This window comes from Colletotrichum abscissum (genome assembly GCF_030869225.1).
Source record: "Colletotrichum abscissum strain IMI 504890 chromosome Unknown Scaffold_6.1, whole genome shotgun sequence".
NCBI classification, from domain to species: Eukaryota; Fungi; Ascomycota; class Sordariomycetes; order Glomerellales; family Glomerellaceae; genus Colletotrichum; species Colletotrichum abscissum.
The window spans coordinates 1,121,930-1,149,237 of record NW_026850503.1 but is presented as its reverse complement, the minus strand read 5'-3'; the positions used below and the strand labels follow the sequence as shown (position 1 = coordinate 1,149,237).

The following is a 27,308-nucleotide window of genomic DNA, read 5'->3' as shown; positions in this document are numbered from 1 at the left end:
CTAGAACTCTGCAGACACAGCAATGAAGCCCGTCGCCTTGCCCTCGGCAGCCTGCTTCATCAGCTCCTGGTAGATGGGGTCCTTGGTCTGGTAGTACTCCATATCCCTGATCGCCAACATCGTCAGTTAGCCACAAGTTTGCGTTTCCGTTCAAGAATGAAGACGGGGAGACGGGCACTAACGCTTCGCTGGCAAACGTAATCTCGTAAACGACGGACCATGCCTGGGAACCCGGGACGTCGGTCAGAACCTTGCACTTGCTAGCCTTTGAGGCGACGAGGTACGTTGAGCCATCCTCCTAATGATCCCGAAGAAAAACCACAAAGTTAGCAAAGCATGTCTCCTCAGATTTTTTCATGGTGGGTAGATCCAAATACTGGGACTTACCTTTTTGCAGTCGTTGACAAAGTTGCTGAACCTCTTCACCGCCTCATCTTGTGCAGGGCCGTCTGCGAGCGCAATGAGTCCGATTCTGGTGATGGCCATTGTTTTTGTGTGCGTTTGCTATTCAAAGGTCTTGAAGTCTGATTTGTTGGTTTTTGGTGTTAAATGATTCAAGGCTAGCCGCTGAAATGTATCCGTGTAGAATATTCCCCCGTGGGCAACGTTGTCGAATCTCTCGAGTCTTTATATAGGCGTCCGGAAAGTCAGTCCTTTTCCAACACGGGAAGTCACCGCCGTCTCTGCCTCGGCGCACCCATCGACGTCTCATCATGCCCGATGAAAGGAGGCGAAGCAAGGGTTCCCGTCATCCCGTCCGTCCCCCGGCCTCAGAAGGCCACCTCCGCATAGGGAGGTGAATTCTCCGTATGGATCCCTATGCGGGGATGGGAACCACATCCGTCGACTTCCGGGCTTCTCTCTGCCTATCGCATCGAGTCAGCGGAGTAGATTAAGCTAGAAACCCCCAAAGATACACATCCTCAATCGTCTCACCGACGGAAAGAATGGCCACGGGGACGGGAAACACGTAGCCACTAGTGAATAGGTAGAGAGAAAGAGGGGTTCACAATCCACCGTTCTTCACTTGTCTTCAACGGAGACCGAACGTGTATGCATGAGCATCCCCCTTGGCACGCTAAGTAGCGATCCTGCCGAGGCATGAATTGTCCAAGTGGTCGTTCCAAGGCCGCCAACAAATCACTGGTCCAGAATCCTTCTCTTTTCCCCCTTCCCCTCTCCTAGCTTCCTGGGTTTCCTGCGAAACGTCAGAAACAGGCGGGACCTTCGATTTCGGCTGTAGTCAGAGAAAGGCTCGGCGACCGGAGGAAATACCGATTCGGGTCGCTAGCTTGCGTCAGTTGCTGTCGTAGCCGGGCAGATCCCGGCTTGCCGCTAAGTGGAGCAGATAAACCCCGGATTGGAGGGCGGGGCCCGTGCCAGGCCACCGCAAAACCCCCCGGTCCGGTGGACGATCGATACCTGCTCACCTGCTTTACTTGATATCTTTCCGCCGGCTGGTTCGGTGGTTGTGCACGTGAAGAGTGGCTTGTCTTGGCGTCTCGGAGCCTCAGGAAGTCGGCGGTCGGGTGGTAGGATCTGCCACGTCTTGTTCATGTCACTCGGGCCCAGCTTGGGGGATATCAGATCACTATATGATTGCAAGGCAGTCTTTGATTGAGTAATGTGTCATTCATTCTATAAACATCATGAACTTTTACCATGGCCAACCCCGAGCAAACCCATATCAAACAATTTCCTTCGTCAAACGTGAACATTGTCCTTCGTATACCCAATGTCCCGTCGTCCCCTCTACCTCCTGAAGAAACAACAAAAAGTTCATAACATTCGAAATATGCTTAGTAGTTAGAAATTAAAGGGCCGCGATGTTTTAGATGACATCTCTACATCTTCCAGCAGCCAGTTCGCTCCAGGGAAACAATCGATCTCGCTCCGAGAACGCCTCGCCATAACAATATGCAGGATATCAAATGCTCGCTAGCTAGAACCAGGATGATAAGCAGAAAAAGAACCATCGACACAGTCGAATGGCAAAAAAAGACAATAGCCAGCCGGAACCCAATCTATATACGTGTGTAAAATATTTCGTGTGAAATCGAAGGAGCCCATCACTGGCTTCCTCTTCGTCGCCTTTGATCCCTATAGTTGAGGGAATAGGGAGCAGGACGCTCTTGGCGGACCGTTCGCCGGTCCGGGAGACCAGACCGCATGTCCTGGTAGTAGTTGCTCTGCGCTGGGCCCGGGGCCGGCTGGTAACCCACGGGCGACCGCGGAGCGTAGGCAGCCTGGGCCATTTCGGCTCCGGTCGTTGGGTACAGGCAGTTTGGTGGCGGTGGTCGCAGGTAGAAGTTGCTTTCTTGCGTTGTGTAGTGCTGAGGTGGAAGGCTCGACACGGGCTGCATCGGTCGCATCATCTCGACCGAGGTGGGAGGCGGGTAGGCCTGCATGTTTCGCTCCTGCAGCGGGGTCCCAAAGTCGGCGATGGGCATCGTTTGTTGAATCTGTGTTGGGAGAGGCTGTTGGAAGAAACCGTGACCAGCCGCATGGGGAGGCTCCGCAGGCGCAGAATGCGTAGCAAGCGGCGAGTGGATTCGGGATGACGGCTGGCTATAGCTGGTAGGAGCATAGTACTCTGGAGCAGTGTTAATGCGAGGCTCGGGACGACGACCGTGAGCAGCAGTCATGTCCCGGAACATGCGCGAGCGGTCTCGGTTCAAGGCCATTGCTGCGGATCGATCCGGCGGGGGTGTAGCCTGGCCGTCTACCCAGCGACAGGAGTCAGACTCATCCGCGGTGTGAGAAGAAACGGACGCGGGAGCCGAGGGGACCCGGTTCGCAGTCGTGACTGGGACAGTCTGGCTCTTGTCCGTAGATGCTGTCGCGGGGTCCTGCGGGCGCTTGACCACCTCAGGGTGAACTCCCTCAACGTACTCGATGAACTCCTTGAGGCTTTGTACTTTTTGGCCCAACTGTTCGATCGTCTTGCCAGAACCATCGCTGCCGTCGGGAAGCAGGCTCTTGATTGCATCAACGATCTGATCAGCGATCGACTGAAGCCTCTTCTCTGTGCCCTTTAAAGGGATACCGGTGATAGGCTGAAGCAGGCCGAGAAGCTGCAAAGACTCCTCGTTGTTTCGTCGAGCGGCTTGAAGCGACTCGTTCACTTGACGGAGTTGGTCATCGCTGGTCTGGCTCTGCTGCAATTGCTCGCAATGACTCTCCAAGGAGCTGATGTGAGCTTGTGTGCTCTGTCGGAAGGAATCGATGATTCCACTCGGCGTAAACGTATGAACGGGTTGTGCTGGTGCTCGGCGAGCCATGACTGGCGTCCCGCGTGTGCTTGAAGGGCGAGAGTCGTCAGGACGCGGACTACGCCTTGGCTGTTGACTTTGTGAAGTCGAAGGCAAGCTGCCTTCTTGTACCGGGCTATAAGAGCTTGACGGGAGGGGGTATGATGGCCGGGATGTGGGGCGGTTGCTCTGGATAACATGGACCTCTTGAGGCGCAGGGAATGAGGGGCCTGGCATCGGGAGTCTGTTCGACTGTTCCGGATACCGCGGGTGCATTTGGAAATCTTGAAGGGGCTGAGAAGGGTGTGAAGGAGGAATCTGAGAAGGCAAGTAGCTGGCGCGAGGGTCATTTTGCAGGTGAACAGCTTCCGGTTGCGGAGGATGATGGCCCACGGGTCCATTGTGGCTGTGAGAGCTGCCTTGCTCCTCCGCAAGGCGATACTGCTCGTAGTAGTCGCCATGGCTGACTGCCCTCGAGGGCAGCGCCTGTTGTCGCTGGGGCATTGGCAACTGGGGTTGCCGCATTTCCGGAACCTGCTGTGGTGGCATCTGCAAGGTATCCCAAGCATTGCCATTATCTGTGTTGAGGCCTTGCGTGACCCACAGAGGCTCCTGAGCGTTAGCACCCTGCCTTTGCTGGTCATGTTGTCCAGGCACGTAGTTGCTATTCTCGTTCTGCGGCATAAAAACAAAGTTGACCTGGAGATCGGCGTCTGCAATCATGCCGTCCATGTGATGTCCGCCAATGCAGAGGTCCAGATTGTCAGCAAAGGCAGGGTCGAGGCTGAATGATGGACAGATGTCGAAGCTAAACTCGTCATCAGATTCTAAGTCTGACCAGGTGCTGCTTCCGTATGGTCGAGCTTTCGGTGCTTCAGCAATAATACGAGTGTTGGGCTTCGTTGCGAAAGATACGGTGGGGATGTGGAACGGCTTAGGTGAAGCGGACTGTTGAAGAGCGGTCAGCTGAAGTTCTGGAACTCCGTGGCTTTCAAGGTAGGGTGCGCACCATTCGTCCCATAGATGACTTGTAAATGGGGGAATCAGGGTCTCGAATTTCAATAGCAGAGTCTCGACGCCCTTGCACACGGTAGAACCGAGGAGGAGGAACGTCGTCCCCCGACTCAGAAGGGCTCCTGGACGATGCGCAAGAGGATGCCGAAGGAGTCAATGCAGGCTGTTGCACATCCGTGCTGAGTGAGAGTGCGTCCCACTGGGCCGTAAACAAGGAGACTCTGTTGGCGGGTTCCAAATTGACTCTTGATGCGTTACCCTCCAGCATGACCTCGCGTCCAACGTAGACACAGGAGCCAAAGAGCGTTGCGATGCCGCGATATCCCATCTGAGGGCGCTCTGAGACGGAACGGCGGAAATCCAGGCTCGGGCCGTACAATGTAAGCAGGAAAGTGGTTCCGGATCGTTGCTCAGTGTGAGTCGGGACCCAGCAGACAGCCTTCAAAGGCACGAGCATACATTGGTTGGTCCGGAGGTTGAGAATGTGAAGCGCATCTGAAAGGTCCTCTGCTGTGCCGTTCTCCACGATGGCCACCGGATCACCTCGCTGGTATTCCTGGCCGTTGAGAGATCGCCCGCCATGGACAAGCGTGCCATGCGCCGGCTGCATGTTTGCGTTGACTGGATCGCTATCCAGGATCGTATTATGTGACATATCGTCTTCCAAGGAAGGCTGCTAGTCTGATGGAAAAGAGGAAAGAAAGAAGTGGGCAGGCCGCAAGGTAAATATCAACACCACCACGAGGATTAATAGTTTTCGGCGTGGCACATAGCTTGGTGAGAGTCGGCGTTACGTCCGTGGATGAGTCGAGACCAGGCTACACTGTGAACAGAGTAGTAGATGGTGTGCGAAGACAACGTCGAAGCGTCAATATCAGGCAGGGTGATATAGGTGAAGAAACATGGAGGAGCGGTGACCAGCAGTGTTGACGAGGAAGTGACGAATTTTATAACACAAATCGGAATATGAGAGAAGCGTGAACGCATACGCCTAGGGCACTTGACTGTACCATATGCGACTTGGCATCGATTCGGGTCCGATACCCATACCATGGGTCAAGGAGGAGCTGCAGCGGAAGCCTCATCGCACATCCGCCAGAATGAACTCGTACGCAATCCCAGTCGACACCCTCCCATCTCTTGCGGACGTAGGGACAAGGGGTAAGGGCGTGTACGTGGAAGAAATCCCAGGATGCACTAGAGGGCGATCTGCTAGGTACCTAGGGCCGTAAGGTACAGATCCTTGTCGACGACAGACCAGGGATCATGACGGGGCAGGCCGGGACGACTGGGGTGTGATTTGTATAGGTAGCAAAGCCATGCCGCCATGGCTGTCTCGGACCCTTTCTCCACCCTCAAGACCTGGCTGGCTGCTTTGAACTGGCTTGTCACGCTTGTGTGGTTGTGTACGGTTGTGTAAGCCAGCCAGTGCCTTCGCAATTGCGTACCAAGCACCATTGTGTATCGGAACATGGCTTTCAGCCAGTTCGTATCGACCACGTCTCTCGTCTTTGGCCACTTGGACTTGGATCATCACTGGTAGTTGACATAAGAAAGAGATTCGAGTCAAACATCTCGGGAGCAGGAAAAAGGCATCATCTACGACAACCGTATCCAACTGTCAGACTTTTTTAACGCCATTGACGCTGTCTGAATAGCTGGAAATCCTTCGCGGCCGCATATCATGGCGCTTGTTCGGTGCAGACAGAGAGACTCATTTCAAAAGAAATGTCATGAACATGGAACGCGAAATTCTGAGAAGTGATAGGGCGAGACACGCCATTGGTTGTTCGACCATGCCGGAACACCGTCCAGACTGCGCGGACGTGGAGTAGCCGGACGCCTGCAAAACCTCCTCAGCCACTAGCTTCTAAGCGGTGACCCCGCCAGATTTCACAAGTCGAACATGGGCTTAAACCCCTTTCTCCCATGAAGTTATCGAGTCTTTGCGGTCCACGAATTGGGGGCTCCGACTTGGCTCTAAGACAGCATAACTGATCACCCTATCCGTATGCTACCAGGAACGCCGCGGTGCAGAACCCAGAGCCCCGTTGTAGACATGGACCGAGGCCACCGAATTTCCGCCACAGGTTGAGACCAAAGTCAACACCGCCATCTTGGTGGCTTCTTCATTTCGATAGACCCCGTCCGGTCTCGCTTGCCCACGAAAGCCAGCACTCTTGCTGGGTAGAAATGCTAGCTCAGAGCGGGCAGTACTAGCTGTTCAGTCGCTTGATGGTGAGATGTGTCTTATCTGGCGATATTCGCCTTATCAATTGTACATTTGTCGCGGCGGAAACGATCTGGTAGCAACCAAATGTGAGGCTTGCCCAGGGAGCGTCCGCATCTCGCGACAGAGAGGATAAACATGGTCTAGAAGTAGCCACTTCGCCGTCCTTACTTGCTTGTCTTTGAATCGGCCTCGGTCTTTGTGTCGTCTTGTTTTTTGCTCTCTTCCGGCATCTTGCCGAACTTTGTCAAAATATTTGCAGCCCATTCTTCGAACTCCTTCTCAGCTGCCTCGTCCGTCTGGCCAGCCGCTCCACGGATGCTTCTCCTAGCCATCTCTCTCAAGTCGTCGACCGAAGACACGTCAAATGCCCAAGCAGCACCACCAGTCATCATGATTGCGAAGCTCATGACGTTCAGTGTGGCCAGGTTCAAAGCCTCGACGGCAATCATGCCACCCTCTGGATTCCCTTGTTTGCCCGCAGCATAGTGGCTAGGTTGATAGAATTTCGGGAAGGCGGCGAGTTGTTTGCGGGCCACGGAGCGTCGGGTAACCATTGCCGAAAATACGAAGAAGCCGGCGCCGGCGAAAAAGAGACCAAGTTGTTTCGCGGCTCTCGATTGGAAAGGTGAGGATGTTGGCTGGGCCTGCGACCGCGTCGGGCGAGTGTCAGGCGACTCATTCTGGGAAGCCATGGCGGAAGGGGAGAGTTGCGCGAGCATCGGATTATACCCCTTTCCATTGAAACTACTGTTAGACAAAACAAAAACATCGTGGCATTCTCGGAGCAGCTCACCAAGCTCAGAACGGCATCTGCCGGTTCAATTGATCGAGACGGGTGTCGATGGAGTCCCTTGCGCGGTTGGTGTTGAGAGACTGGGGAGGTAAAGCGGAGCTCTGGCGGGACAGACTTGGGAGCTCCTCTGAATTGGAAGTCGGGGAAAGGAAGTTCCCGCCACTAAAATTTTCGGGCCCTGTACCTGTATATGCAACAAAACAGACCTTGCGTTCCGTTTGGTCCATACACCTTTGACGGGCAACTAAGCGGGCTGTGAGCTGTGTGCATTATGTAAGTCAGGTACGTATACCGCAACGCATCGGCTTCAGTGCCGGCCAAGGGTTCAAATCGACGTTCCTTCCAGGTTTCAGCGATGCTCCTGGGCTTCGATCTCATCTCCTTCTCTCCCTCAGCGTAGTGTCTTGCTTCTACATCTTTCCATCAGCAATCGCAGGAGAAGAAGACAATGACACAAACGAATTCACCCAACTGAAATTGAAAAAAAAAATCTCTTGCCAATACCCTCCTTACCCTCGTATCTGTATCTTGCAATTTCGCGGCATGCTGGCGACTCGCGAAATGCTACCGTTCGCTACGGACGAAATGCACGTTGGCCCACTGTCAACACCACATACACAACTTCCAGAAGCCACGCATCCAGACTCGTCAGGTACCTTGCCATTGCAACTACAACTGCGGCAGCCAAGCCACAGCGTGGACGGCATATTAAGAAGGGCGGAAACCTCAAGATTGCGTCCGCGAAAGCCATCCGGCCTCCCCTCCGGCCTCTGCAGATGACCTGCTGGCAGTCGCAGCGGTCTAATATGCTCCATGGCGCTACGGAACAGATGGCTGCGCTAAAGCCCTTGTCGAGCAATGGCACACGGCTCTCCCCATGATCACGATGCCCAATCAAAATGGCCCGCAAGATACGACCAATCTGCCTCCCCCCCATCTTGGGATGACAGCCCACATTGCAACGGCTGCTCCCATCAGTTGAAATCACCTGCAGATGACATGCCAGTCAGATGGTCGGATGCCTTCCCCGGGGCCTGCCCAGCTTCGCTGATGGCTGCATCTGGCGAGATGCCTAGACCCCGCCGCCCATTCCACTTGTCCACTGGATGCTCAAAGGCTTTCCAGCAACAAGTACCTGTGCAAAGACCGTCAAAATGACAGATCAAGTGTCGTTTCTCAACTACCTGCACTTACACGCCATCGACGCCTCACGGGCCTACTTGTTTTACGACTCATGTCCCCAGCTCGGAGGCCTTCATTCGCCAACTGCAAACAGACCTGAAGAGATGCTTGTCTCGGCAGCGATCGATTGTCCGAGATCTTGATTGCTGGATCGCTGATGGGTTCTGACGATTTCGTGACACGCTGTCGGTTTTTGGTTGCACCAAGCTGCTGGGTTCCCCAGCGCATGCGCGCGATGGCTGGCAAAAGGCGCCCAATGCAGGCAGGCTCGGCAAACGTCCAAATAGTACAGTAACACCAAACGCGATCGTTATCGACGACACCTTTCTGGCTGGCCGCCTTTCGAAAATCGGATTCTTCATTCACCTTGTGCTGAAGACGACAAGCACTTGATCCTGCTGATACCCGATGCGATGTCACCACAATAAACTTACAACAGTCCATTCGCATGTGGAATACCATCTCTTGCCTAGCTCCCGACCCTTGTTTGGACCGGCCGCACCTCACGCAAGCCCGAAAGCAACAATACCGCCGTTACGTTGTCGTCAATAGTGCTACGATGACAAGGAACTGGGTAGATTGCGATCGTGGGTTTCGTGCAGAACCAGAGCGATCCAGGCTGTGGACGGGCGCATCAGGTTGAGAATCTGCAAAATGATGAAAACACTGGGTCGAGGCATCATGTGCTCGTGGGGTGGATTACGAATGGGCACAAAGTGGGTGAAGTCATCGCATTCATGTTCGTGAGATGTGATTTCGGATTCAGTCGCAAAATGAGATATAGCGCATCGCCCAAAAGCATCGTCAGCGGGGTGCGCTGCCAGTCGTCGTCTGTGGGGACTACGGCAGAGCTCCCCTCCCTCAACATACCCTACTCCGCACGCTCGATCAAGGAGAACGGCGTCCCGACAGTCGGGCGCCTGGTTTGACAAACACTCCAAGACAAACAAGCCGCAATTGAGTTGGATGGGAGACATGTGTTGGCTCACGGTTCCTGACGAGTTCCAAATTGACCGGATTGTCTCAGGTCAAACTCGGTTTCATCACACGTTGATTGTCTTCTTCATGGTCAAAGAAGGATACCTGCAGTCTCGCATTATGAGGGAGACGACTTACAGCGCGAGACAACTCTCTTGCGACGAACAAGGATGAGTCCTGTTCTTCAAGGTCAAAGCGAGTAACGAAGTCAGATGTGCAGAAATCAATCAGGAGGTTGGCAGGTTTTGTGACGCGACAAGCCTACAACTCGTCGGGTCCTGTCATATATCACTTCTTACGAGATCTAGCGCCTCAGCCAGGAAAGGCAATAGTCACGAAGTCAGCACCCAATTACGTCGAGGATCCAGCCAAAAGTGACGCCTATCCACAGCAGAAGATTTCTCTTGGTGAAATCCAAGTTGCTGCTGTTGATGAGGGATTTTAGCAAAGGACCAGATTTTTTCGATATGCAGTGCAGTGCAGGTGGGAATCTCCGCGATCGCCGAGGCGCGAGTTTATCGTACTTTTCGAACCTAGGGTGCCACGGTTCCTTTACCACAACACTGGGTCACAGATCAGATTGCCAAATTGCATCGTGTTATTGTCAGATCGATTCGATGGGCCAATGCGGCCGTGCTATGCCGGCCAAGTTCAATGTTTGCCTATCAGCTATCAACAAGTGCCGTTTGATATGCAATGATCCGATTGCCTAACGGGCCACCCCAAAGACACGCAAACTTGTACGACCGAAGTTTCGAAGGGCGACGGGAGCAACCGCGTTGCCGAAAGTTTGCTAAAACACCGTCGGGGGTCTTTCCCCGTCGTACCCTATCTACTTGGTAACCGCTGCCTCTTCCCTCCCATCGGTTGTTCTTACGTTTCAGCGTTGCGGTCAATTTTAGCAAGCTCCAGGTCGCGAGAGCCGACAGGATATGGCGCCAAAGCGACGGGACGCTGCGCACAGACTGGAATCCGACAGAGAGGAAATGGATGCGTGCGAATCTAAGTCGTATTTGCTAGGAGCACGCCACACGATGCAGGCTTTAGTCACGAATACCGAAGATGTCAAGGAAGACCCAGACATGGCAGAGGGGAAATGGGATTTTTGATCAATTGTCACTTTCTGATGAAAAGTTACATAGGGAGACGGAGGCTGGCTGTTTGATATATGACGAAAGGTAGGACAAGGCAGGGAGGGCTCAGGTTCAGTGGGAGGAAGAAAAGGCGATTCTCAAGATCGAGCGAGACCAATGCTTAGCGCTGCCCATCCATCGCCAGGCCCTGGTCCCGGCGGCGTCTCCCCCGGGCCCCCGGAGAAGATGGGATCCACTCTGGCATGGGTCCACGGGGGATCTCAGAAATGGAAGCGGCGGCGGTCGGGTAAGGCGCGGCTTCCCAGGATGGCACGCCGCACACGCCATCGAGAGCACCGTCCACACTGTAAGCCGCACACAGTACAACCACCTGGGCCACACAAGGCTACCACCCACCTACTCCGTACCTACCTTACCTTTAGCACCTACCTTATGGATAAGGTACCTTAGCGCCTGCATCATGTGAGCCCACTTCCATCCATCATGAACCACTCAACGTCAACATCATTCTCTTTTCTTTCTGCAGACTGCTGCCCACAAAGTTATATTTCTCCCTACGCACGAAACCCCCAATCTGCCGAGAGATTAGACGTCATCGCCAAAGGGTTCAGCCAGCCGACGAATCGCGGTCCCACCCTCAGCATCCCTCATCCTGGCTTACCCCCGCCAGCTCTCACGTGGGTTGATCATCAGGGCTCCAACGGCATCTCTCGGAGCACAAAACCAAGCGCGACAACGATTTGCAGACTCGATTGGGCCAATATTCAACAGCCAATCAACCGCTTGACATACGAACTTGACCCTGTCCAACGTCTCTCGCAAAGACCAGCCTGTCGGCGTCCACCCCTCCCTTCTCTGCCACGCCACTTTGCTACATAGTAGCGGGAGCCTCAGTTGTGTCCCAGACAGCCGTCAGGAACCATAAGCCACCTGATATTACTTGGCCCGCTGCACATCATCCCGAGAAACACGTCCCGTTCTTTCTGTACATACGGGACAGCACGAACCCTATCGGTATACCGTGGGGAATAAGCCAAATACCATGGGGAAACCCAAAAACTCAACCGCCGGCAAGACAAAGGCCGGCCTTGGAACTAATAATGGCGGCGGCAACGCAAAGTTGACCACAATCGCCTCGATTCCTGCCGCACCGCCCGCATGGCCCCAATTCAAACCGCCGTTACCGGTGACCGATCTGGTTGCCGACCAGCTCGCTTCTTGCCCGGACAAGGTCGTCCTGATTCGCAACTTTTGGCCAAAATCCCTCTGCAGTTCCTATGTCACTTTTCTGAGGGGTTTACCGCTGATCACCACCCCTGGTCGGCCTAAGCGGGGAGAAGCGGTTAGAGTGAATGACCGTTTTCAAGTGCAGGATGCTGCCTTTGCTCAACGCCTGTGGACGGAGACTGGACTGCGCGAATCGCTTGCTCAAGAAGACATTCAGGGTTTATGGTGAGTCCACTGTCTTCTGTTCCAACTCCCCTAGTCCCTACCTTGCCTACCCATCCCCCGGCCCTCCGAATGCACCCTGGCCACGAACAACGCATCCCATGCGCTTCCGGCTAGATCCGCCAGCGTCTGCGCACAATCAAATTATACCTACGTCCAAAAACAGTTATAACAAACATGAAACCCACGCAGAAGAAGAAACCGCTCGCGTAGAGGTCTTTTCGCTAAAGCTAAAGGCTTGTCATGAGACTTGCTAACGTGAATCGATTGCTCTAGGGGCGGTGAAGTCGTTGGTCTGAATCCCAATATTCGCATCTATCGTTACTCCAAGGGCCAGTATTTCGATGCACATTGTAAGTCTCATAGTCAAATCATTCTCTTGTCACCCAACGCCACAGGCGCCGGGAGCACTAGGCACTCTGCCAGTCAACCAACGAGATTTCCGCCGCTCTATGCAACTAGGCCAGTGGCCAAGTGCTTCGAGGTCCTCGCGCGATTGCCATAGGCTGCGCATATTTGTCACTGGTCAAAGACTGCGATGTGCCAGAGCTCTACAAGCCTTTGTCTTGGGGACACGGCCATGGGTAGCTACCTAACTCTCCTGACACCAACGAAGTGCTTGCTCTCTACAGAGCGATACTTCTGGATCCCCGGAGTCGGGTTGTAACGAGACCGTTGCAAAATCACTGCCCCCGTCCCAGTGGACATGCCACGATGCCCGTCACTAAGCAGATTGTACGAGGGTTTGATCGTGCTCGATCCATACGTTTCCCCCTTCCCATGACAATTACCTTCATCGACCCATTCCCGTGGGCACTACCTTTTACCACGGTTCCCTTACTATGCATGTCTCAACCACCTTGAATCCAAGACCCGTGTCTATGAAGCAGGTCGTGACTTTTCGACTCTGCATGAGAAACCTGCTGAAAGATGTGAATTTGTTGAACCACTGGCCTTTGGGGAGACGATTCGGGGACCCACAACAAGTGTCTGGGCCAACGATCTACCCTTCAGATGATCATTTATGATATATGATATCTTGTCTCCTCCGCTCAGTCCTCTTTTGTTTGCACTCTCCAAGTCATCACGATCTTTCATCCGAGCACCAGAGACCCAACGATTCGTCCCAGAAGCCACAACCCTGCGGATCGTTCCATCCCGATCCGCTTCATGGCGTTATCTGCCCCTGGATGATGTGGGAAGCTGAGTCCGGGAGCCTGCGAGTCCGATCCAGCGATGCCCCTCGACATCTCGCATCTTCCTATCCAAACAAGAAACTCGGCACTGAGAGAACCAGGGCCACCATGCTTTCCTTGTCTTCCGGCGACCCTATGGTGTTTTTCCCTTCTGAACTCTAAGTCTTTTCTTCTGTATCTTTTCACTTGTCTTCCGTGCAGGCTTCCTCCTCCTCTCCAGCTTCAAGATCGACCTAGGCTGACCATTGGAACCCCCACTTGCAGACGACGATTCCAACAAGGTATCGCTCAACATCGACGCCTCCTCCGGACCCGTCACGTGCAAGACAACCTGGACGCTGCTCCTCTATCTTACCTCTTCCGCCGAGGGCTGTGTTGGCGGCGAGACCGTCTTCTTCCCCAACGACCGCCGCTCCGCTAAGGAGGAGATCCCGGTCGCTCTCGAAACGGGCATGCTCCTCTTACACAAGCATGGCGACGACTGCATGCTGGTAAGTCTCTTCTGTTCAGATTTTTCAGCCCTTCAGTCCTCGGTACTATCAAAAACTCCATGCGTCCTCCCCTGATCCCCGAGCGAACCATGGCCATAGCCAGATGCACCTGAACCTGTCGTTTTTTTGTGCAACATTGATCGTTGCCACCACGATGTATTCGTTGTCAATTCGCTCTCCAGTGCCTTTTTTTTTTCTCATTGCTTTTCGTGGCGCGAAACGAGGACCCAACCACGGCCACCTCAGCTGCGGCCTCGCCTCTCCATCTCTCTGCCTCTTCCTTTCTCACGCTTCTCTGGCTGTGCTCCAATCCCATCACTTCAAAGTTCCCCTCCCAACCACCAAACTCGATATGTCCCCTCTGCACCATGGTACCACCTAGCAACCTGGGCAGCACAACAAAACCCCTGCATCCCTTCCGCCTACCCTACCTGCCTGTCCCTTGATCTTTTTTCCCCCACCCACCGTACCTGGTCGCAGCGAAGGCCACTGCAGACTGACACATGTTCCACTTATCAACAGCACGAGGGGCGCGAGGTCAGCGCAGGCGAGAAGTGGGTGCTGAGAACAGACCTTTGCGTCAGGAAGTAAAGAAATAAGGGGAGTGAGAGAGAGAGAGGAGAGAGAGGGATTTGCAATCAGCGATCTAACCATCAAGCAACATCCTTACCCCCCCGCCTTCTTCTGCTTCTGCTTCTACTTCGACTTCGATTTCCTCCTCTCGATCCGCCTTCTTTTGTCTTCTTTTTATGTCCGCTCGGACGTGGAGCAAACGAAAGAAGCTGAAGAGAGCACACATCGTTCTCGGTTTCTTTTCTTGCTCGCCTTTCCCCCGTTTCCTTGCCCGCCTCCCCGTTCCCCAGCCCACTGCCTTGGTACCAGTCATCGCCACGCCACTCTGAGAACGGCCCTTTCCTGGGTCCCAAGACAATGATGAACCCCATCCGACCACGGAATCGTACGCGGGATCCTACTGTCCCCCTCTTATTTGATCAGATATTGCTGGATCGTATGGAGAAGTGGGAACAGAATGTTGCAACACGTCTGTTGGAAGTGGGACCATACACTTCGACAGTGCGCTGGCCTCTAGGTCAAGTGATCTCGCTGTATGCATGCTGCGCCTGATTAGGTTTCGCCGTTTGATCGACAACTGTGTTGTGGACGAACGTGGGCTGAATAGAACAGAACAGACAGGTCTGTCACCGTCGTCGTCGTCGTCGTCGGGCTTGGCTAGAACATGTGGGAAGGACGTTGGAGACATGTAGGTCACACAGGCAAGGTGAAGGCGAGGATGGACACTGGCTGCCAAATAAGTATGGGTGGCATTTCGTACCGGAGGATTACCGGTGGGAGAGGAGTGGACAATGGAGTAAACCTGATGCCCCAATCGCAACCCGACATTTCCATGCCTACCTTAGTTGTCTACATCCAGACGGTTCAGTCAGGTCCACCAGGAACACGCCGAGTGCTCAAACCCCCAACCAAGAGTGAAAACGGTATTGACATCGCGTGTGCCAAGTAGATGTTCCTTTTCAAAAAAGTGATGACATTGACGATCCGGAAAAGCCCGTCTATACGGCCCTTCTTTCTCTTGGAACGTCCCTCATACATCATCCTCCCATCCTCCTACTCAAATCCTGTCCCGCCCAAACACTTCCTTTTTAGACTGATGTGCACGAATTCGGATTGGACGGCCACCGGAGGGGTGGCCTCGGAGGAGCAGCCAAGTAAACGCGTACCTACCTAACCCCCTTTTCCCCCCACGCTGCCTGCTACGAACGTACTTCGTACGGTCTGCCATCACGAAATCCCTTCTGTTTCCATTGCCCCCCCCCCTCCCCCTTTCATCCTGATATTTCTTCGGGGACTGTCGAAGCATGGGAACGGTAGCAATGGAACCTGGAAAACCTAACGCACTGCACATCCGGCAAACGTCCCGCCGGCTCCCCGAACGGACGTCGTGGAAGGTAGGGCTACATACATTTCAATGTCACCTCCTCCTCGCCCCCCCGCCCCCCCCGGCGCCCCTTTGAGCCCTGGCTACTTTCCCGCGGCAACGCAACGTGAACCAGCCCATACCCATTCTCACTCACCCGCCTGCCTGCCTGACTACCCTCCATCGGTACGGGAAACCAAGGATCTATCCGTAATCAAGACACGAGCCGGAAACGGGACTTCACCACCACCACCCCTGGGCCCTAAGGTCACAGTGGGCATTTGGGAAACGGGCGATTTGTGCGTCAAGAAGCGAACCTGATGATTGTTGTGCATCAACTGTACCTGTCTGCCTATCTGCATGAGGCAGAAGCCAAAAAATGAAGAGAAGAGTCGCCTGATGGGGGTTGTTTCGGAAACTATCGAGGCCCAATAGTGACACAGAAAAGCCCTCCCCCTTCGTTATCGCTGCTCCTCCTCCGGCTCCTCCGTTGTCGATGATTAATGACTCCCGTTACGGGAATGACCTGTCAAACGCCCGTGTCGCAGCAGAACCAAGCCATGTCCGGCGCCTCACTATCCTTAGATCAAGGCACTCTCCATCAGTCGGTCCATGGCGTCCATGGCAGTGTCTTCCTCTTCAACGTGTATCTCTTCCTCCTGGCCAGTAGCAGCATCGCGTTCATCGGGTGACGGTGAGACTCCGGAAGCCTCCTTCGTGATGCTCTCAAATACCTCCAATAGGTCACCGTGGTGCACCACTCTGCCGTCGTCGAGATGAGTCTCCTGATGGGCATCCTTGTCATCTTGCTCGAATCGACGAATAGGGTACGACCTCATGGGTACCGCCTTGGCTTCGGGGTCGACGGTAGGCTTGATCTTGACCTTGCCTGTGGCGATGCGCCCCATGATCCAGTGAAAGATCCACGGGAAGCTGATCAGGGGCATCGATTGTCGCTTGTGATCTTCGTCTTCGTACTCGTCTGCAAGCGCTGCATTGACCTCTTGCTCGGTCACTTGATACATTGCAGCCACGAAAGGGGCGAAGTCTTCGAACCGTCTGCTCCCGGCCTCTGTGTAGCAAATCTCTCGGAATCTTTGCTTGAGTGCCGCTGATTCTCGACCAATGTCCTCTTGCTGCTTGTAGTCGCTGCCAACCCGGGGTTTTGACAGGATGAAGCCTGTCCATGCTTCGAATTCGGTGTGAACGTCGCGATGACTCATGAGACGACGCATAGCTGTGTCGTATTGATTTTTGATCTTGCGAGCCTTTTGTAGAAGTTCTCCGGGCAGTTCAAACCTTCTCAATACCCTTCCGTCAAACTTCTTGTCGTAGAGAGGGTTGAGCTCCTGCTCAACGATTCTGTCGAAGATCTTGCCGAGCGCAGTCTGGGATTTGTATGCATTAAATTTGCGCATGAAGTGCGGCCACTGTTTGGGATCGAGCTCGTCAGGGTATTCAGCTGGATCTGCAGTTTTGACGTAGTCTACCGCCTTGGAGTGCAGCTCTGCCAGCCTCAAGCCTAGAAACTCGGTGTTAATTTGTATCCATCGTTACTCGCAGACAATTAACTCACATTTCTTGTCGTTCGCTCCTTGTTTAGAGAGATCGGCGTGAGCTAGATGTGCAGTTGCAACCTTGGCCAGGCAGTCGTTCTGAATATAACGAACGAAGAATGTTCTCAGATCTGATACCTTGACATCTCGCTTCAGTTTCGGGGCCTTGGGTGCGATGTAGTTCATAGGCTTGTGGTGCCAGTTCTGGGGAATGAGGTCTTGGTTCCAGATGACGAAGAAATCATCTCCGTCGAGGTCACCCCCGGAGCACATGCTAGGGACATCTCGATCACCGGTGCTTGGAAACACCACAACATTCTGGAGGTGGTGGAGGTCAGGGATATCAACCGCTTCCACAACCCGAATATCACCTGGATGAAGTGAAGGGTTTCGTCCCACGATGCACACGCCGGTGACGCAGTAGAATTCGCCATCTTGTGGTTTCGGAATTCGAAGGAAGATCTGCGGCAAGTCCTCGATGTTGTTGGTATTCTTCCCCTCAGTTGCCTGGCTGTGGCCTCTCAGTGTGCCTGTTTCGTCCAGGCAACCGAGAAGAAAAGCACTTTGATCGACCACCACGCGCGCCTTTTCCTTCAGCAGCTTCATAGACCAAATCCGCCAGAGATCCAGAATTGTCAGCACGAACGGCTCTTGAATCTCTGCATCCATGAAGCCCCAGCAGACGAGATCTTTGATTGTTAGAGATGTCATGTTCTCGTCAATGTATTGCCCCAGTAAGCTTACAGCGGCAACTCGGTCTTTCATAGCCTTCTCGTAGCCCTGGATTTGTTGCTCAGCAAGATCCAATATCGGACTGTCCTTGACACCGAGCGTCGTAAGAATGGTTATGGTTTGTCGATTCAGCGTGGCTGGTGAAAACTGCGCGAACTTGATGATCTCTAAGCCGTTGAACTGGGCCCTGAACTTTTCTTGTGAAGGTCGAATATGAACGTTGAGGCCCTTGGCATCAGGCCAGACAGCTAGCATGCCTTTGCAGCCACCCATGCGAAACTGGAAAGCAGAGGGTATTCCAACCGTATCCTGGCCCATCTCATGGACTACCATTTCGGCCAATAGCTTCGAAATTTTGCCGACACCATCGCTGAAGCAATAGCCTTGACGCTCGATATCTTGCATCTGTACAATCTGTGGAACGGTGACACCTCGGATTTCTCGCGTTGTAGAGAAGCACTGGCCGATACGAGCAGCGTATTTGGCGACATTTTTGATATGGTTGAAGTGCCCCATCCAGTCTCGGATCTGATCGCATGAAAGATGATCGGTCGGACAGAAGAAGTAGGCAGCGCACTCTCGAATTTGCGAGTTTCCAAACGCGAGGAATTCGTAGGTGCGGTTGCCAATCTTGATGCCTTGTTTTAGGGCACGGTAAATGCGGTGGTGGATTTCGTTGCCTGCATCGCTGTAGACCTTGCCTCTGTACAGCTCGTCCGTGAATTGAACTCTCAAGAAGCGGTCTTGATAAGAGTTATACTTTCGCAATACTCTGTTGGAGGATTCGACGCTTGGAGAGCAAAGGTGCATGGTCGATGGTGTGACAATGACCTTTCGGATCGTGGTGCAGTAGTATGGCATACTCATGCCGGGAAAGTAAAGAGCAGCCTCTTCACTCCCAAACATCTCCATCGGGTTCCATTCCCTTTTTCCTTGATCCGCAAAGTACTCGAGCATCCACTTTGCCCGGTCCTTGTCCATCTGACGCAGTCGGTCGATGAATGCCTGGTTAATGGAGTACTCTGATAGAATACCCCGTGAGATACAGACCTCAAGCTGGTAGTGGACCTCGAAGGGCAAGTGGTGATTATCGGAATCAGGGTCAAAAGATCTCAATCGACTGTCGGTAGCTTGGGCTCTAAACACAGTACCGAGCAGAGGAGGTCGCGAAGAGGTAGTCGCGAAGTGCTCTACAGTAATGGCCGTGATGTTGTGGGCCTCTAAAGCCTGCAGGAATTTCCCCAGAGTGCCGTTTCCAGCTTTTGGGATCGCGAATCTATAAGTTGTCCAGCGACCAGTATTGATGAAGTCAGGATCTTCGAAGTCTGACTGAAGTGTAATTGGAAAGTCTTTCGGCAGTTGATCATTGTGCAATATGACTGTGCGTCTTTCCCACATGTCCGTAATGCCCCATGAAGTCTTGCCCGCGGCCATCTTGCTTCGCATCTTCCTGCTTGCCTTCGTCCAGAACATAGGTGGAAGCTCTAACGGTATGACCAGAAGTATTTCTTCATCTCGGTCGACTCGATAAACACTAGTGAGGCGGGCGAACTCGATTCCGCACTTGTGGTGAAATATCTCGTCGTCGTCGTCACCGTTCTGGTCTTCTGATGAGTCCACAGGACAAGTATCAAAGTGAAGAGTAAGCTTCTTCTTGGTCAAACTCATGTCGATGCGCACGCCATTATGCATGGATTTAAAAACCATCATCTCCTTCTCATGTAAGCGCGTGCCAAAGTCCATACGTTCCGCCTCAAGTGTCATCTTGGAATCGAACCAGATATTGGGGTTTGAGGGACTCTTTATCAGATTGGAGTATGTCTCATGAGGCGGTCGGAAAGTCTGGAGAATCACACGGGCGCTCTTGCCTCCCTTGTACCGGACGATATGGAATCCTGACGACCAGAAGTTGACTTTGGGCGGAGGCTCAAAACGAACCAGGGCGTATCCATCGCGTTGGCCTTTCCGGTTCTCTCCGATCTCTAGCAAAGAGATACTTCCATACTGTTGGAAGGAGTCGTATAGCTCAGATAGATCAACGGCTTCAGGAAGGCCACGAACCTTCAGCCTGAATTCCGGCCATGTTCGCCAAGGTTCATCTGCTTCTCCCATGACACGGACTGTATGCTAGAAGCCGAGGTTAGCAGAGTTGGTTGTTATATCCCGCAAGTTTCAATTGAAAAATAAATAATTGAAGTGTACCTGCCTGATGGTGTACGAGCAGGTTTGTTTTCTTGGTCTGTGGTAGTTCGCTAAGCTGAGGACGTATTTCGTAAAACAGCTATGAGCTGCGGGTATGTACTTGAACGGGTTGGCTCTCGACAAGATAGCCTGGGCGGAGTGTCTTAGATGAAGTCAGAAGGGAAGATCGAAGTCGAATTCGAAGGCTCGAAGGGTGAGGTCAATTGGAAGGGCAAAGACGGGCGCGGAGGATGGGGACAATAGAAGGCTGGGGGTAAAGTCGAGGTAAGGAAGGCACCCTGAGCCCGCGGCACTTGAGGTGCCTATGAAGAAGGAGCGAGGACCAGGCAATTCACTCCGGTCTCTCTTTCCTCAGGTCAACCATTCCTGGATTGGAATTGCTTAAGTTTTCGAATTTTCTTTGCTCAAGCACTTTGCATGCAGCTACCCGCAACCCAACGCAATCTCCAAATTCAATCATGGCTCGATTGCCCGCCCTCATTCCATCACCTACTCGGTTGCCCACTTTAGACTCTGCACATCATTGTCATCGGATGTTTGCTCTGATATTAGATTTAAATCTCATCTCAATTTTAATCATTATCCGTATCTCGTTGCGATTGAGCTTTTGGTCCTTGCTTCCTATGGACTGGAACAGCAACACAGCCGCAACGACAGCATAGCTCCTGGTGAATCGAAGACCACAGTCTGGCATTCAGTGTTTATCAAGCAAAATAACGGCATGCCTCTCTAACAATTTTCCGATCTTGTTCTTGGTATGGTCCCCTTTCTGGTCGTTTCAGGCACCTAAGTAACACATTCCGGGCAGCAGATCAGAGAACAATCCACATAAGCCCAGCCCGAAAGGCTTGTGTGATGGTAGATCTTCCATGACGTCCTTACGCAGCCCTAGACAGTCGTTTTTTGATGAGAATCGCCAAAGCTTTGGCGATGGCAACCGCTCTTAGTGACATCTCATGTCAACGGGCCTCATAGCTATACCGAGGAACCTTGGTTCGTCCTTGAGCCCTCGGGAATGTCCATGATTTTTCCGGGGTTCATGATCCATTTGGGATCGAGCGCACGCTTGATCGACTTCATTACGTCGAGGGTGTCGGAGCCGACTTCGAGGAGCAGAGACTCTTTCTTGCCCCAACCGATCGAATGCTCGCCCGTACACGTTCCATCCATATCTATTGCTCGCTTGACCATGTTGTGGACGCACCTCTCGACCTTTTCTCGCTCTTCAGGGATCGTCCGGTTGTAAATGATACTTTCGTGGAAGTTACCGTCGCCGATGTGGCCAAGAATACTTGCAAACAGCCCCATGTCGTCCATCTCCTTCTTGCTGATCTCGATGAGGTCTGCCAGACGGCTGAAGGGAACAGCGACATCCGTACTCCCTACACATTGTTAGTCTCAGAATGCTCATACTGACCAAGACATAGGACAAGCTACTCACAAACTTCTTCACCGTCCTTACGAAGGGCCAGCATTGACCACAGTGACTCTTTCCGGGCAGACCATAGCAACTTCTGCTCGAGCGCGTCCTTTGCGAACTCGAAGTTACCGCCCTTGTGATTCTTGGTGATCTTCTGAACGAGACCAATGTTCTCCTTGACACCGGCTTTGGTACCGGAGAACTTGAAGAACAGGGTCGGGAGTTCCTGCCAAACGCGAGGCGCTGTTGCGCCACCCAAGTTGACAACCTTCATCTGGACCTCGTCCATGATTTCCATCGCAGCCACAGGAATACCATTGCGCATGACTTCGGCTGCAGCTGCAGCAGCGTCTCTGATACTGGGGAATGTAACCACAGCGACCGAGAAGTCTTCGGGCACAACAGTGAGCTTCAGGGTTGCTGGAAGCGGTCAGCAAACACTCAAGGAAGCAGTAACAAGCTGGACCAGGTCATTTGCCTGTTCCGACTCACCTTCAGTTACAAGGCCTAGTGTTCCCTCAGATCCTACGAACAGTCCATTCAGATTGTAGCCGGCGGAAGACTTCCTTGGTCGTCTCCGAGTCTTGACCACAGTTCCGTCTGCCAAGACAACGGTAAGGTTGATTACCCAATCCTTCATGGTTCCGTATCTAACGGCGTTAGTCCCTGAGCAATTTGTACCGATCATTCCGCCAATCTTTGCGCTTGGGCCTGTCTTGTCGTCAGTCCTAAATATCTGTTTTTATGGAAGATCCTGCGCTGATTTTGGCTTACCAGGGTCGATAGGGAAGAAGAGACCGCTCTCCATTTTTGCCAATTTTTCGTTCAAGTCTTGCCATCCGATACTCGGCTGAACAACAATGTCCATATCATCCTTATTGAAGGAGAGAATCTGGTCCATAAAGGCAAAGTCGACGCTGATTCCTCCGTATGGTGCCGAGAAGTTCCCTTCCAGACTGGAACCACCCGAGTAAGGAATGATGGGAACGTTGTACTTGAAGCATACTCGTGCAATCGTCGCCACCTGCTCTGTTGATCGCGGGTATGCGACAGCAACCGGAAGGCCATCAGGATTTGTCGAGGACCATTCAGAATACCCATGAGCATGCAAGTCGTCGGGATCCGTGGAGATGATATCCTCGCCACCCAGCTCCTTTCGAATCTCCTTCAAGGCCTACACACAAAGTTAGAGGCGGAGGTCATTCTCATGATAGGATGCGAATACCTGCTCCATTTCGGCCATGCTTGCATAAGTCACAGGGCGAGACAGACCATCTATAGGAAGCAGGCCGCTACCGAGAGGAAGAAAGCCAGCGGTGGCAGAATTGTCCTTTGTCGAACGAGCAAGACCCCAGCCAACGGCACCGGCGGCTAAAGCAACAGCCCATACTGAATTACCATGCCAACCACTTTGCGAGGTGTTGGCTGAACCTTCGGAGCTGGCCGCCCGGGGGCTGCTTCGCCGGGTGGTCGTGGTCGAAAAGCTCCGGCCGGCATGGAGAGCGGGCCCAGCGAGTCGGCCCCTCAAGCCATGGCTCAGGAGGGGCCTCGCAGAGAGTTTGGCCGGCATGCAGGGGATGAGAGCCATCTACACGGACACAAATCGGATTCCTCGAAGAGAAAGTCTTGTTATTGGCCAAGAGGTCGACCAGGGTAAGATGCTGGAATGAACAGGGTTTAGTGGTGGGTTGCGTCGGCGAGATGGCTTGCGTCGGCGTTCGAGGTTGATATCGGCCTGCGCTACTTCTGATTTTGTGCCAGTAACTTCGAATCGCACTGTGAATTGTGAAAAGGGTTTCCTGATGTCCGGAGTATAGGACGATGTGAAAGTCGACCAGATATCAGTTTGTCAAATGATGACGATACAGAGATCTACCGAATGGCCCTTTGCCAAAAGCGTCCAAGTATAGCGCGAAAACGAGTCCGTGGCAACCAAAGTCGGGACGGTGAATCTAGCAAAAAGAGGAAGACGATGTGTTTATATTCCGGAAGCGAGCGAAATCGTCGACCACATATCCCAATCAACGGGTAATGTCGCAATCGCCGACGAAGCAAGCTAAGAAGCTGAGTGTTGGGGCAAGTGGGTATGGTGGATGACAACGGGGCCCTTCGCCTTTAACAACGATGCCTCTGCTCATTTTTTGTGGAAGAAGTTGAGAGCATGACCCAGACGTCAAGTACCTGGGCGTACCGCATCCCACATTGGGAACAAGGTGCAGACAAGCCAGATGGAGTGGGTGCGAGACGACGTTCTTGCAACCAATCAAGACACTGGAGAAGGGGAAAACAGGCCCAAAAAGTCAAGAAGTCAAGAGCCGGCGGGCTAGGAAGACGAAAGCATGGCTAGCGAGTGAGCAAAGGTGGTAGCCCTGAGTTGTCAGCGGGGGTAAGACTCTGGACTTTTCCACGATGAGGTACTTTGCAATACCTCGCTTGACTAGCACCGGTCCAGGCAAGCTTTCCATGTGGAGCGGCGAGCTTGGATTTGCCATGTTGTTACTACTCCGTAAAGACACAACAATGAGGACTGGATCCGGGGACAGGCGGGAAAAATGCCGAAGCTGAAACAGTCCGAAATCGTCGATGTTCTCGGTGAACGGTATGTTTCCCCGCGGAGCGACAAGGCGAAGATAGACGAACAGGTTCGATACAGATTCGCGACCTCTCCGGGCGTGGTGTAGCTCAGCGTTTCTCGGCGACGCTGGGTGACTGAGGGCTCGAAAATGGACTAATCGGCAACAGAAACAGTGTCATCGGAGTTGATGCGAAAAAGGAGGCCAGCGACGAAGGTCTGAGTGAGCATGGACACGAGCTCGATAATGGACCAAGGTAGAGCCTTTCACGTCATCAGTAGGAACTGATGCTGGGTTGTGATGCAGGTGTGACCCCCGTTTCGTGGGGTGGCTCAAGCTACGATGGTTGGGGGGCAGCAACAACCTTCCGCAGTTGGTCTACTGGAAATCTGATTACCAACAGCATCCCACTCTTTGAATTGGACTTCTCACCGACGTAACTGAAGTTCACGGCAACGGCAGCCACAAATTACCACTGGCAAGCGAATCGAATGTCGAGTTCGGAAGGCTGACGGACTTCGTGCCCTGCTGCCCTTGAGTTGTACGACGGTGAGACGGAGAAGGGCAATACTGATGAAGCCTGACAGACTCGAGATGCCACTGACGCAGAAAATGCAGGCGGGCTGGCGTACCCCCAACGAACAGCATGGGTACAGGGGGCCGAGAAAATTTCAATCTCTTCCCATGACCACGATTTCCAGCCTCTTGTGAGCGACAAAAGAGCCCTGATTTCTGACGAACCCCCGCGCCCCGGCCTGGTCGGTGTAGAGTCCGCAGTGGGTCTCGCACGAGGGGTAACGGTGGCCCACGGTGACCGCCGAGGACGCAGGCCGTTGGCTTCCGGGGCCAGCCAAACAAGACGTTCGTGAGGGTGCCGCTTGCCGGCTGGAATATGCCTCCTCACCTGTGGATATGAATGCAGGTTTCTGGACATTCTCTCACAGAACGCAACCCACTGCGAGGTCGCACTCGCCTGGTGGATCAAGGGCAGGCATGGGGTCTGCAGTCTTTCAGCGGAAACTGTACGAAGAGAAGTATTCCGAGATGAGGACCTTGGGTGCTGGCTGTCCCACCCACTGAGTGTGCCCCGGAAGTCCGTTCCCGATGGCAGCGCCGACACGGAGGTTTTCCGAGGTCAAGATAACAGAACCCACAGTAGCACTGAGTAGGTAGATGCCTACACAGTATGCGACGAAGCAGTCAGGCAAAGCAGCTCAGCCTCTCGTTCCATCTGCAGTAGATGACATTTCTGTCATCTGACCTCCAGAAGACAGGTTGGCATTAGCTCAATGGTGTCCCAAGTACTCGTTACGGGCGGAGGTGGTAAGCAATTACATTGACCCCGACCACCACCTCAGCTACTATTTATTTGGAGACACCATCATTCAGAATTCAAGTTATGTCAGCGATGCGTCCGAGGTGCATACCCCAGACCGGACGTCACACGCGGTGAGACTATGGCTTTGCGGAACCATTACACTCTCTTAAAGCAATGAGACATACTGTTCTCTTCTATTGAAAGCAAGACAGCGGAATGTTTAATAGTCACGACAAGGAATTCTCATCTCCAAAGTGTGCGGCTTCCGATGACAAACCGCCGCTCTTTCAACGCCCGCTCAGCCCTCCTGTCGACCTGCCCAAAGGATTTTCAGTGCATCAGTGGATGCGTGCCTCCCACGCCGCAAGCCTGTAACGCAACCCCCCTTGCTGCTAGCCATGCGACCCCAAGAATCGATGAGATTCGATCATCGGTCTAAATCAAGGTAGCCTGGATGCTGCATGGACTTCCAGGTACTCAGGCCAGGGTCGGAAGTCGGAATGCCCAGGCCAGGAGAGCCTCTCGCAGGGCTTTTCCTTCTCATAATTCCTCTACCGAGAGTCAACCAGCGTCACAGAGACCATCTCACAGTCGTAATCCGCACTATTATCAATGTCAGCTAGCGATGGTATGATAGCCTTGGACTTTCGCCTAATAATGCCTGCCTGCTCTGATGGATTTGGTCAATCTCAACGCGCCATGGAAATCCCGAACCCTGATCGAAGCTGCCGCCAACCACGAGAACGCTTGCTTGACGGTCCAATATCGTGGAGTCTCCGTAGCGTACAAACATGCGGATTCTAGAACAAAGCAAAGAAACAACGCCCTGTGCCCGGGGGAGCTGCGTCGTATTCCCCCGCACACTCCTGACTGGTTGCCTGTGTCTCACATAGGGCGGCAAAGTCGCCGGAAGGCATGTCGTTCGCCGCCTACCTGGTGGTGTTCCTTTCTTGCCAAAGCCTAGCTGGGCGTGTTCAGGGTCCCTCCCGTTGAACGAAACGAACCATGGTAGCTTTCAGCCAACAACGCTTATGCCTCGTTTTGAACCTTCAACGTGTTCCACTGGACTTCAAACCGGAGTGTTGATGTCTTTTCAAGATTGCCCCAAGAGTCTTGAGGGACTTGGCAGGTTAGTCTGATGTTTCGTTAACCGCCCAGCGTGGTAGGCTGGTAGCACGTCGGCTCCAAGGCTAGACTCTGCTGGTGGGTTCTGGCAGTGCGTGTGTTACGGCGGGGTTGAGTGACCACAATGGCGGGGGAAATGTTCCACCTCCACAAACGTAAGACAATTTAGACAACGAGAAGCTGGTAGCCGGGAGATACTGCTGATGCTTCAGCTGCCCTTCAGTTCAGGTCACGAAGAACTCAAAAACATGAAATATCTACATTATTCGTCAGCTCAGACGTTGAGCAGTAAACAATCATGAGAGACGGAGGCAGTGTGTCGTCCCTTCTCTCTTCTAATACAAACTGGCAAACCGTGTCAGCAGGTTGATTTGGGATCAGCTGTAGTGACTTCTTTGGCTCAGGCACAAGCCGCCTCGTTGGAAATGCTTCGCCTCTCGGGCTTGCCAACCACGATTGTGAGTTATGACGAAACCGCCATGGAGCCATTCTGCTCACCGTCGTTGTACCTAAGTTCTCAGACAGCCCTTTTACCCCGGAATCAGGATCAGGCCCCAAAAAGTCGGGGTATCGAAACAAAGAGGACGAGAATCTCGCCTCCCCCCCCCCCCCCATCCCCTTCTTCCTCCTCGGGGAGAGATATGCAGTACCCCTTCAACAGCAAAACCGAAGAGTTATTGCCTCCTTTCGTAATGCAATGTCCAATCGATTTGAGGTGGTCACGGTGAGAACTTCCACTGGGGTAGACAAAATTACCTAAGGTAG

The 27,308-nt window shown here is 53.2% G+C and overlaps 11 protein-coding genes across 11 annotated transcripts; 4 read left to right on the top strand and 7 right to left on the bottom strand.

Moving 5' to 3' along the window:
* Window positions 1–486, bottom strand: CABS01_03373 (uncharacterized protein; the record flags this gene model as incomplete). Its single annotated transcript, XM_060536749.1, has 3 exons — window positions 1–106; window positions 183–298; window positions 388–486. The coding sequence occupies 3 exons, from the start codon at window positions 484–486 to the stop codon at window positions 1–3; spliced, it is 321 nt and encodes a 106-aa protein (XP_060392668.1).
* A 1,583-nt stretch (window positions 487–2,069) lies between these two features.
* CABS01_03372 (uncharacterized protein) lies at window positions 2,070–4,920 on the bottom strand (the record flags this gene model as incomplete). The annotated part of the gene is made up of 2 exons (XM_060536748.1): window positions 2,070–4,199; window positions 4,261–4,920. 2 exons carry the CDS (start codon window positions 4,918–4,920, stop codon window positions 2,070–2,072), a joined length of 2,790 nt encoding a protein of 929 aa, XP_060392667.1.
* A 1,742-nt stretch (window positions 4,921–6,662) lies between these two features.
* Window positions 6,663–7,190, bottom strand: CABS01_03371 (uncharacterized protein; the record flags this gene model as incomplete). Its single annotated transcript, XM_060536747.1, has 1 exon — window positions 6,663–7,190. The coding sequence occupies one exon, from the start codon at window positions 7,188–7,190 to the stop codon at window positions 6,663–6,665; it is 528 nt and encodes a 175-aa protein (XP_060392666.1).
* Window positions 7,191–7,296: 106 nt separating this feature from the next.
* CABS01_03370 (uncharacterized protein) lies at window positions 7,297–7,518 on the bottom strand (the record flags this gene model as incomplete). Its single annotated transcript, XM_060536746.1, has 1 exon — window positions 7,297–7,518. The coding sequence occupies one exon, from the start codon at window positions 7,516–7,518 to the stop codon at window positions 7,297–7,299; it is 222 nt and encodes a 73-aa protein (XP_060392665.1).
* Window positions 7,519–11,028: 3,510 nt separating this feature from the next.
* CABS01_03369 (uncharacterized protein) lies at window positions 11,029–11,424 on the top strand (the record flags this gene model as incomplete). The annotated part of the gene is made up of 1 exon (XM_060536745.1): window positions 11,029–11,424. The coding sequence occupies one exon, from the start codon at window positions 11,029–11,031 to the stop codon at window positions 11,422–11,424; it is 396 nt and encodes a 131-aa protein (XP_060392664.1).
* A 163-nt stretch (window positions 11,425–11,587) lies between these two features.
* On the top strand, window positions 11,588–12,499 carry CABS01_03368 (uncharacterized protein; the record flags this gene model as incomplete). The annotated part of the gene is made up of 2 exons (XM_060536744.1): window positions 11,588–11,997; window positions 12,271–12,499. The coding sequence occupies 2 exons, from the start codon at window positions 11,588–11,590 to the stop codon at window positions 12,497–12,499; spliced, it is 639 nt and encodes a 212-aa protein (XP_060392663.1).
* A 958-nt stretch (window positions 12,500–13,457) lies between these two features.
* On the top strand, window positions 13,458–13,685 carry CABS01_03367 (uncharacterized protein; the record flags this gene model as incomplete). Its single annotated transcript, XM_060536743.1, has 1 exon — window positions 13,458–13,685. A coding segment is annotated over one exon (228 nt), but the record flags the coding sequence as incomplete, so codon positions are not given.
* Window positions 13,686–16,198: 2,513 nt separating this feature from the next.
* On the bottom strand, window positions 16,199–20,017 carry CABS01_03366 (RNA-dependent RNA polymerase; the record flags this gene model as incomplete). The annotated part of the gene is made up of 2 exons (XM_060536742.1): window positions 16,199–17,139; window positions 17,194–20,017. The coding sequence occupies 2 exons, from the start codon at window positions 20,015–20,017 to the stop codon at window positions 16,199–16,201; spliced, it is 3,765 nt and encodes a 1,254-aa protein (XP_060392661.1).
* A 1,065-nt stretch (window positions 20,018–21,082) lies between these two features.
* CABS01_03365 (glycolate oxidase) lies at window positions 21,083–23,115 on the bottom strand (the record flags this gene model as incomplete). Its single annotated transcript, XM_060536741.1, has 5 exons — window positions 21,083–21,489; window positions 21,549–21,947; window positions 22,020–22,238; window positions 22,302–22,701; window positions 22,753–23,115. 5 exons carry the CDS (start codon window positions 23,113–23,115, stop codon window positions 21,083–21,085), a joined length of 1,788 nt encoding a protein of 595 aa, XP_060392660.1.
* Window positions 23,116–24,079: 964 nt separating this feature from the next.
* CABS01_03364 (uncharacterized protein) lies at window positions 24,080–24,360 on the top strand (the record flags this gene model as incomplete). Its single annotated transcript, XM_060536740.1, has 2 exons — window positions 24,080–24,126; window positions 24,270–24,360. The coding sequence occupies 2 exons, from the start codon at window positions 24,080–24,082 to the stop codon at window positions 24,358–24,360; spliced, it is 138 nt and encodes a 45-aa protein (XP_060392659.1).
* A 411-nt stretch (window positions 24,361–24,771) lies between these two features.
* Window positions 24,772–25,276, bottom strand: CABS01_03363 (uncharacterized protein; the record flags this gene model as incomplete). Its single annotated transcript, XM_060536739.1, has 2 exons — window positions 24,772–25,004; window positions 25,105–25,276. Coding segments are annotated over 2 exons (405 nt in total), but the record flags the coding sequence as incomplete, so codon positions are not given.
* Window positions 25,277–27,308: the final 2,032 nt, after the last annotated feature.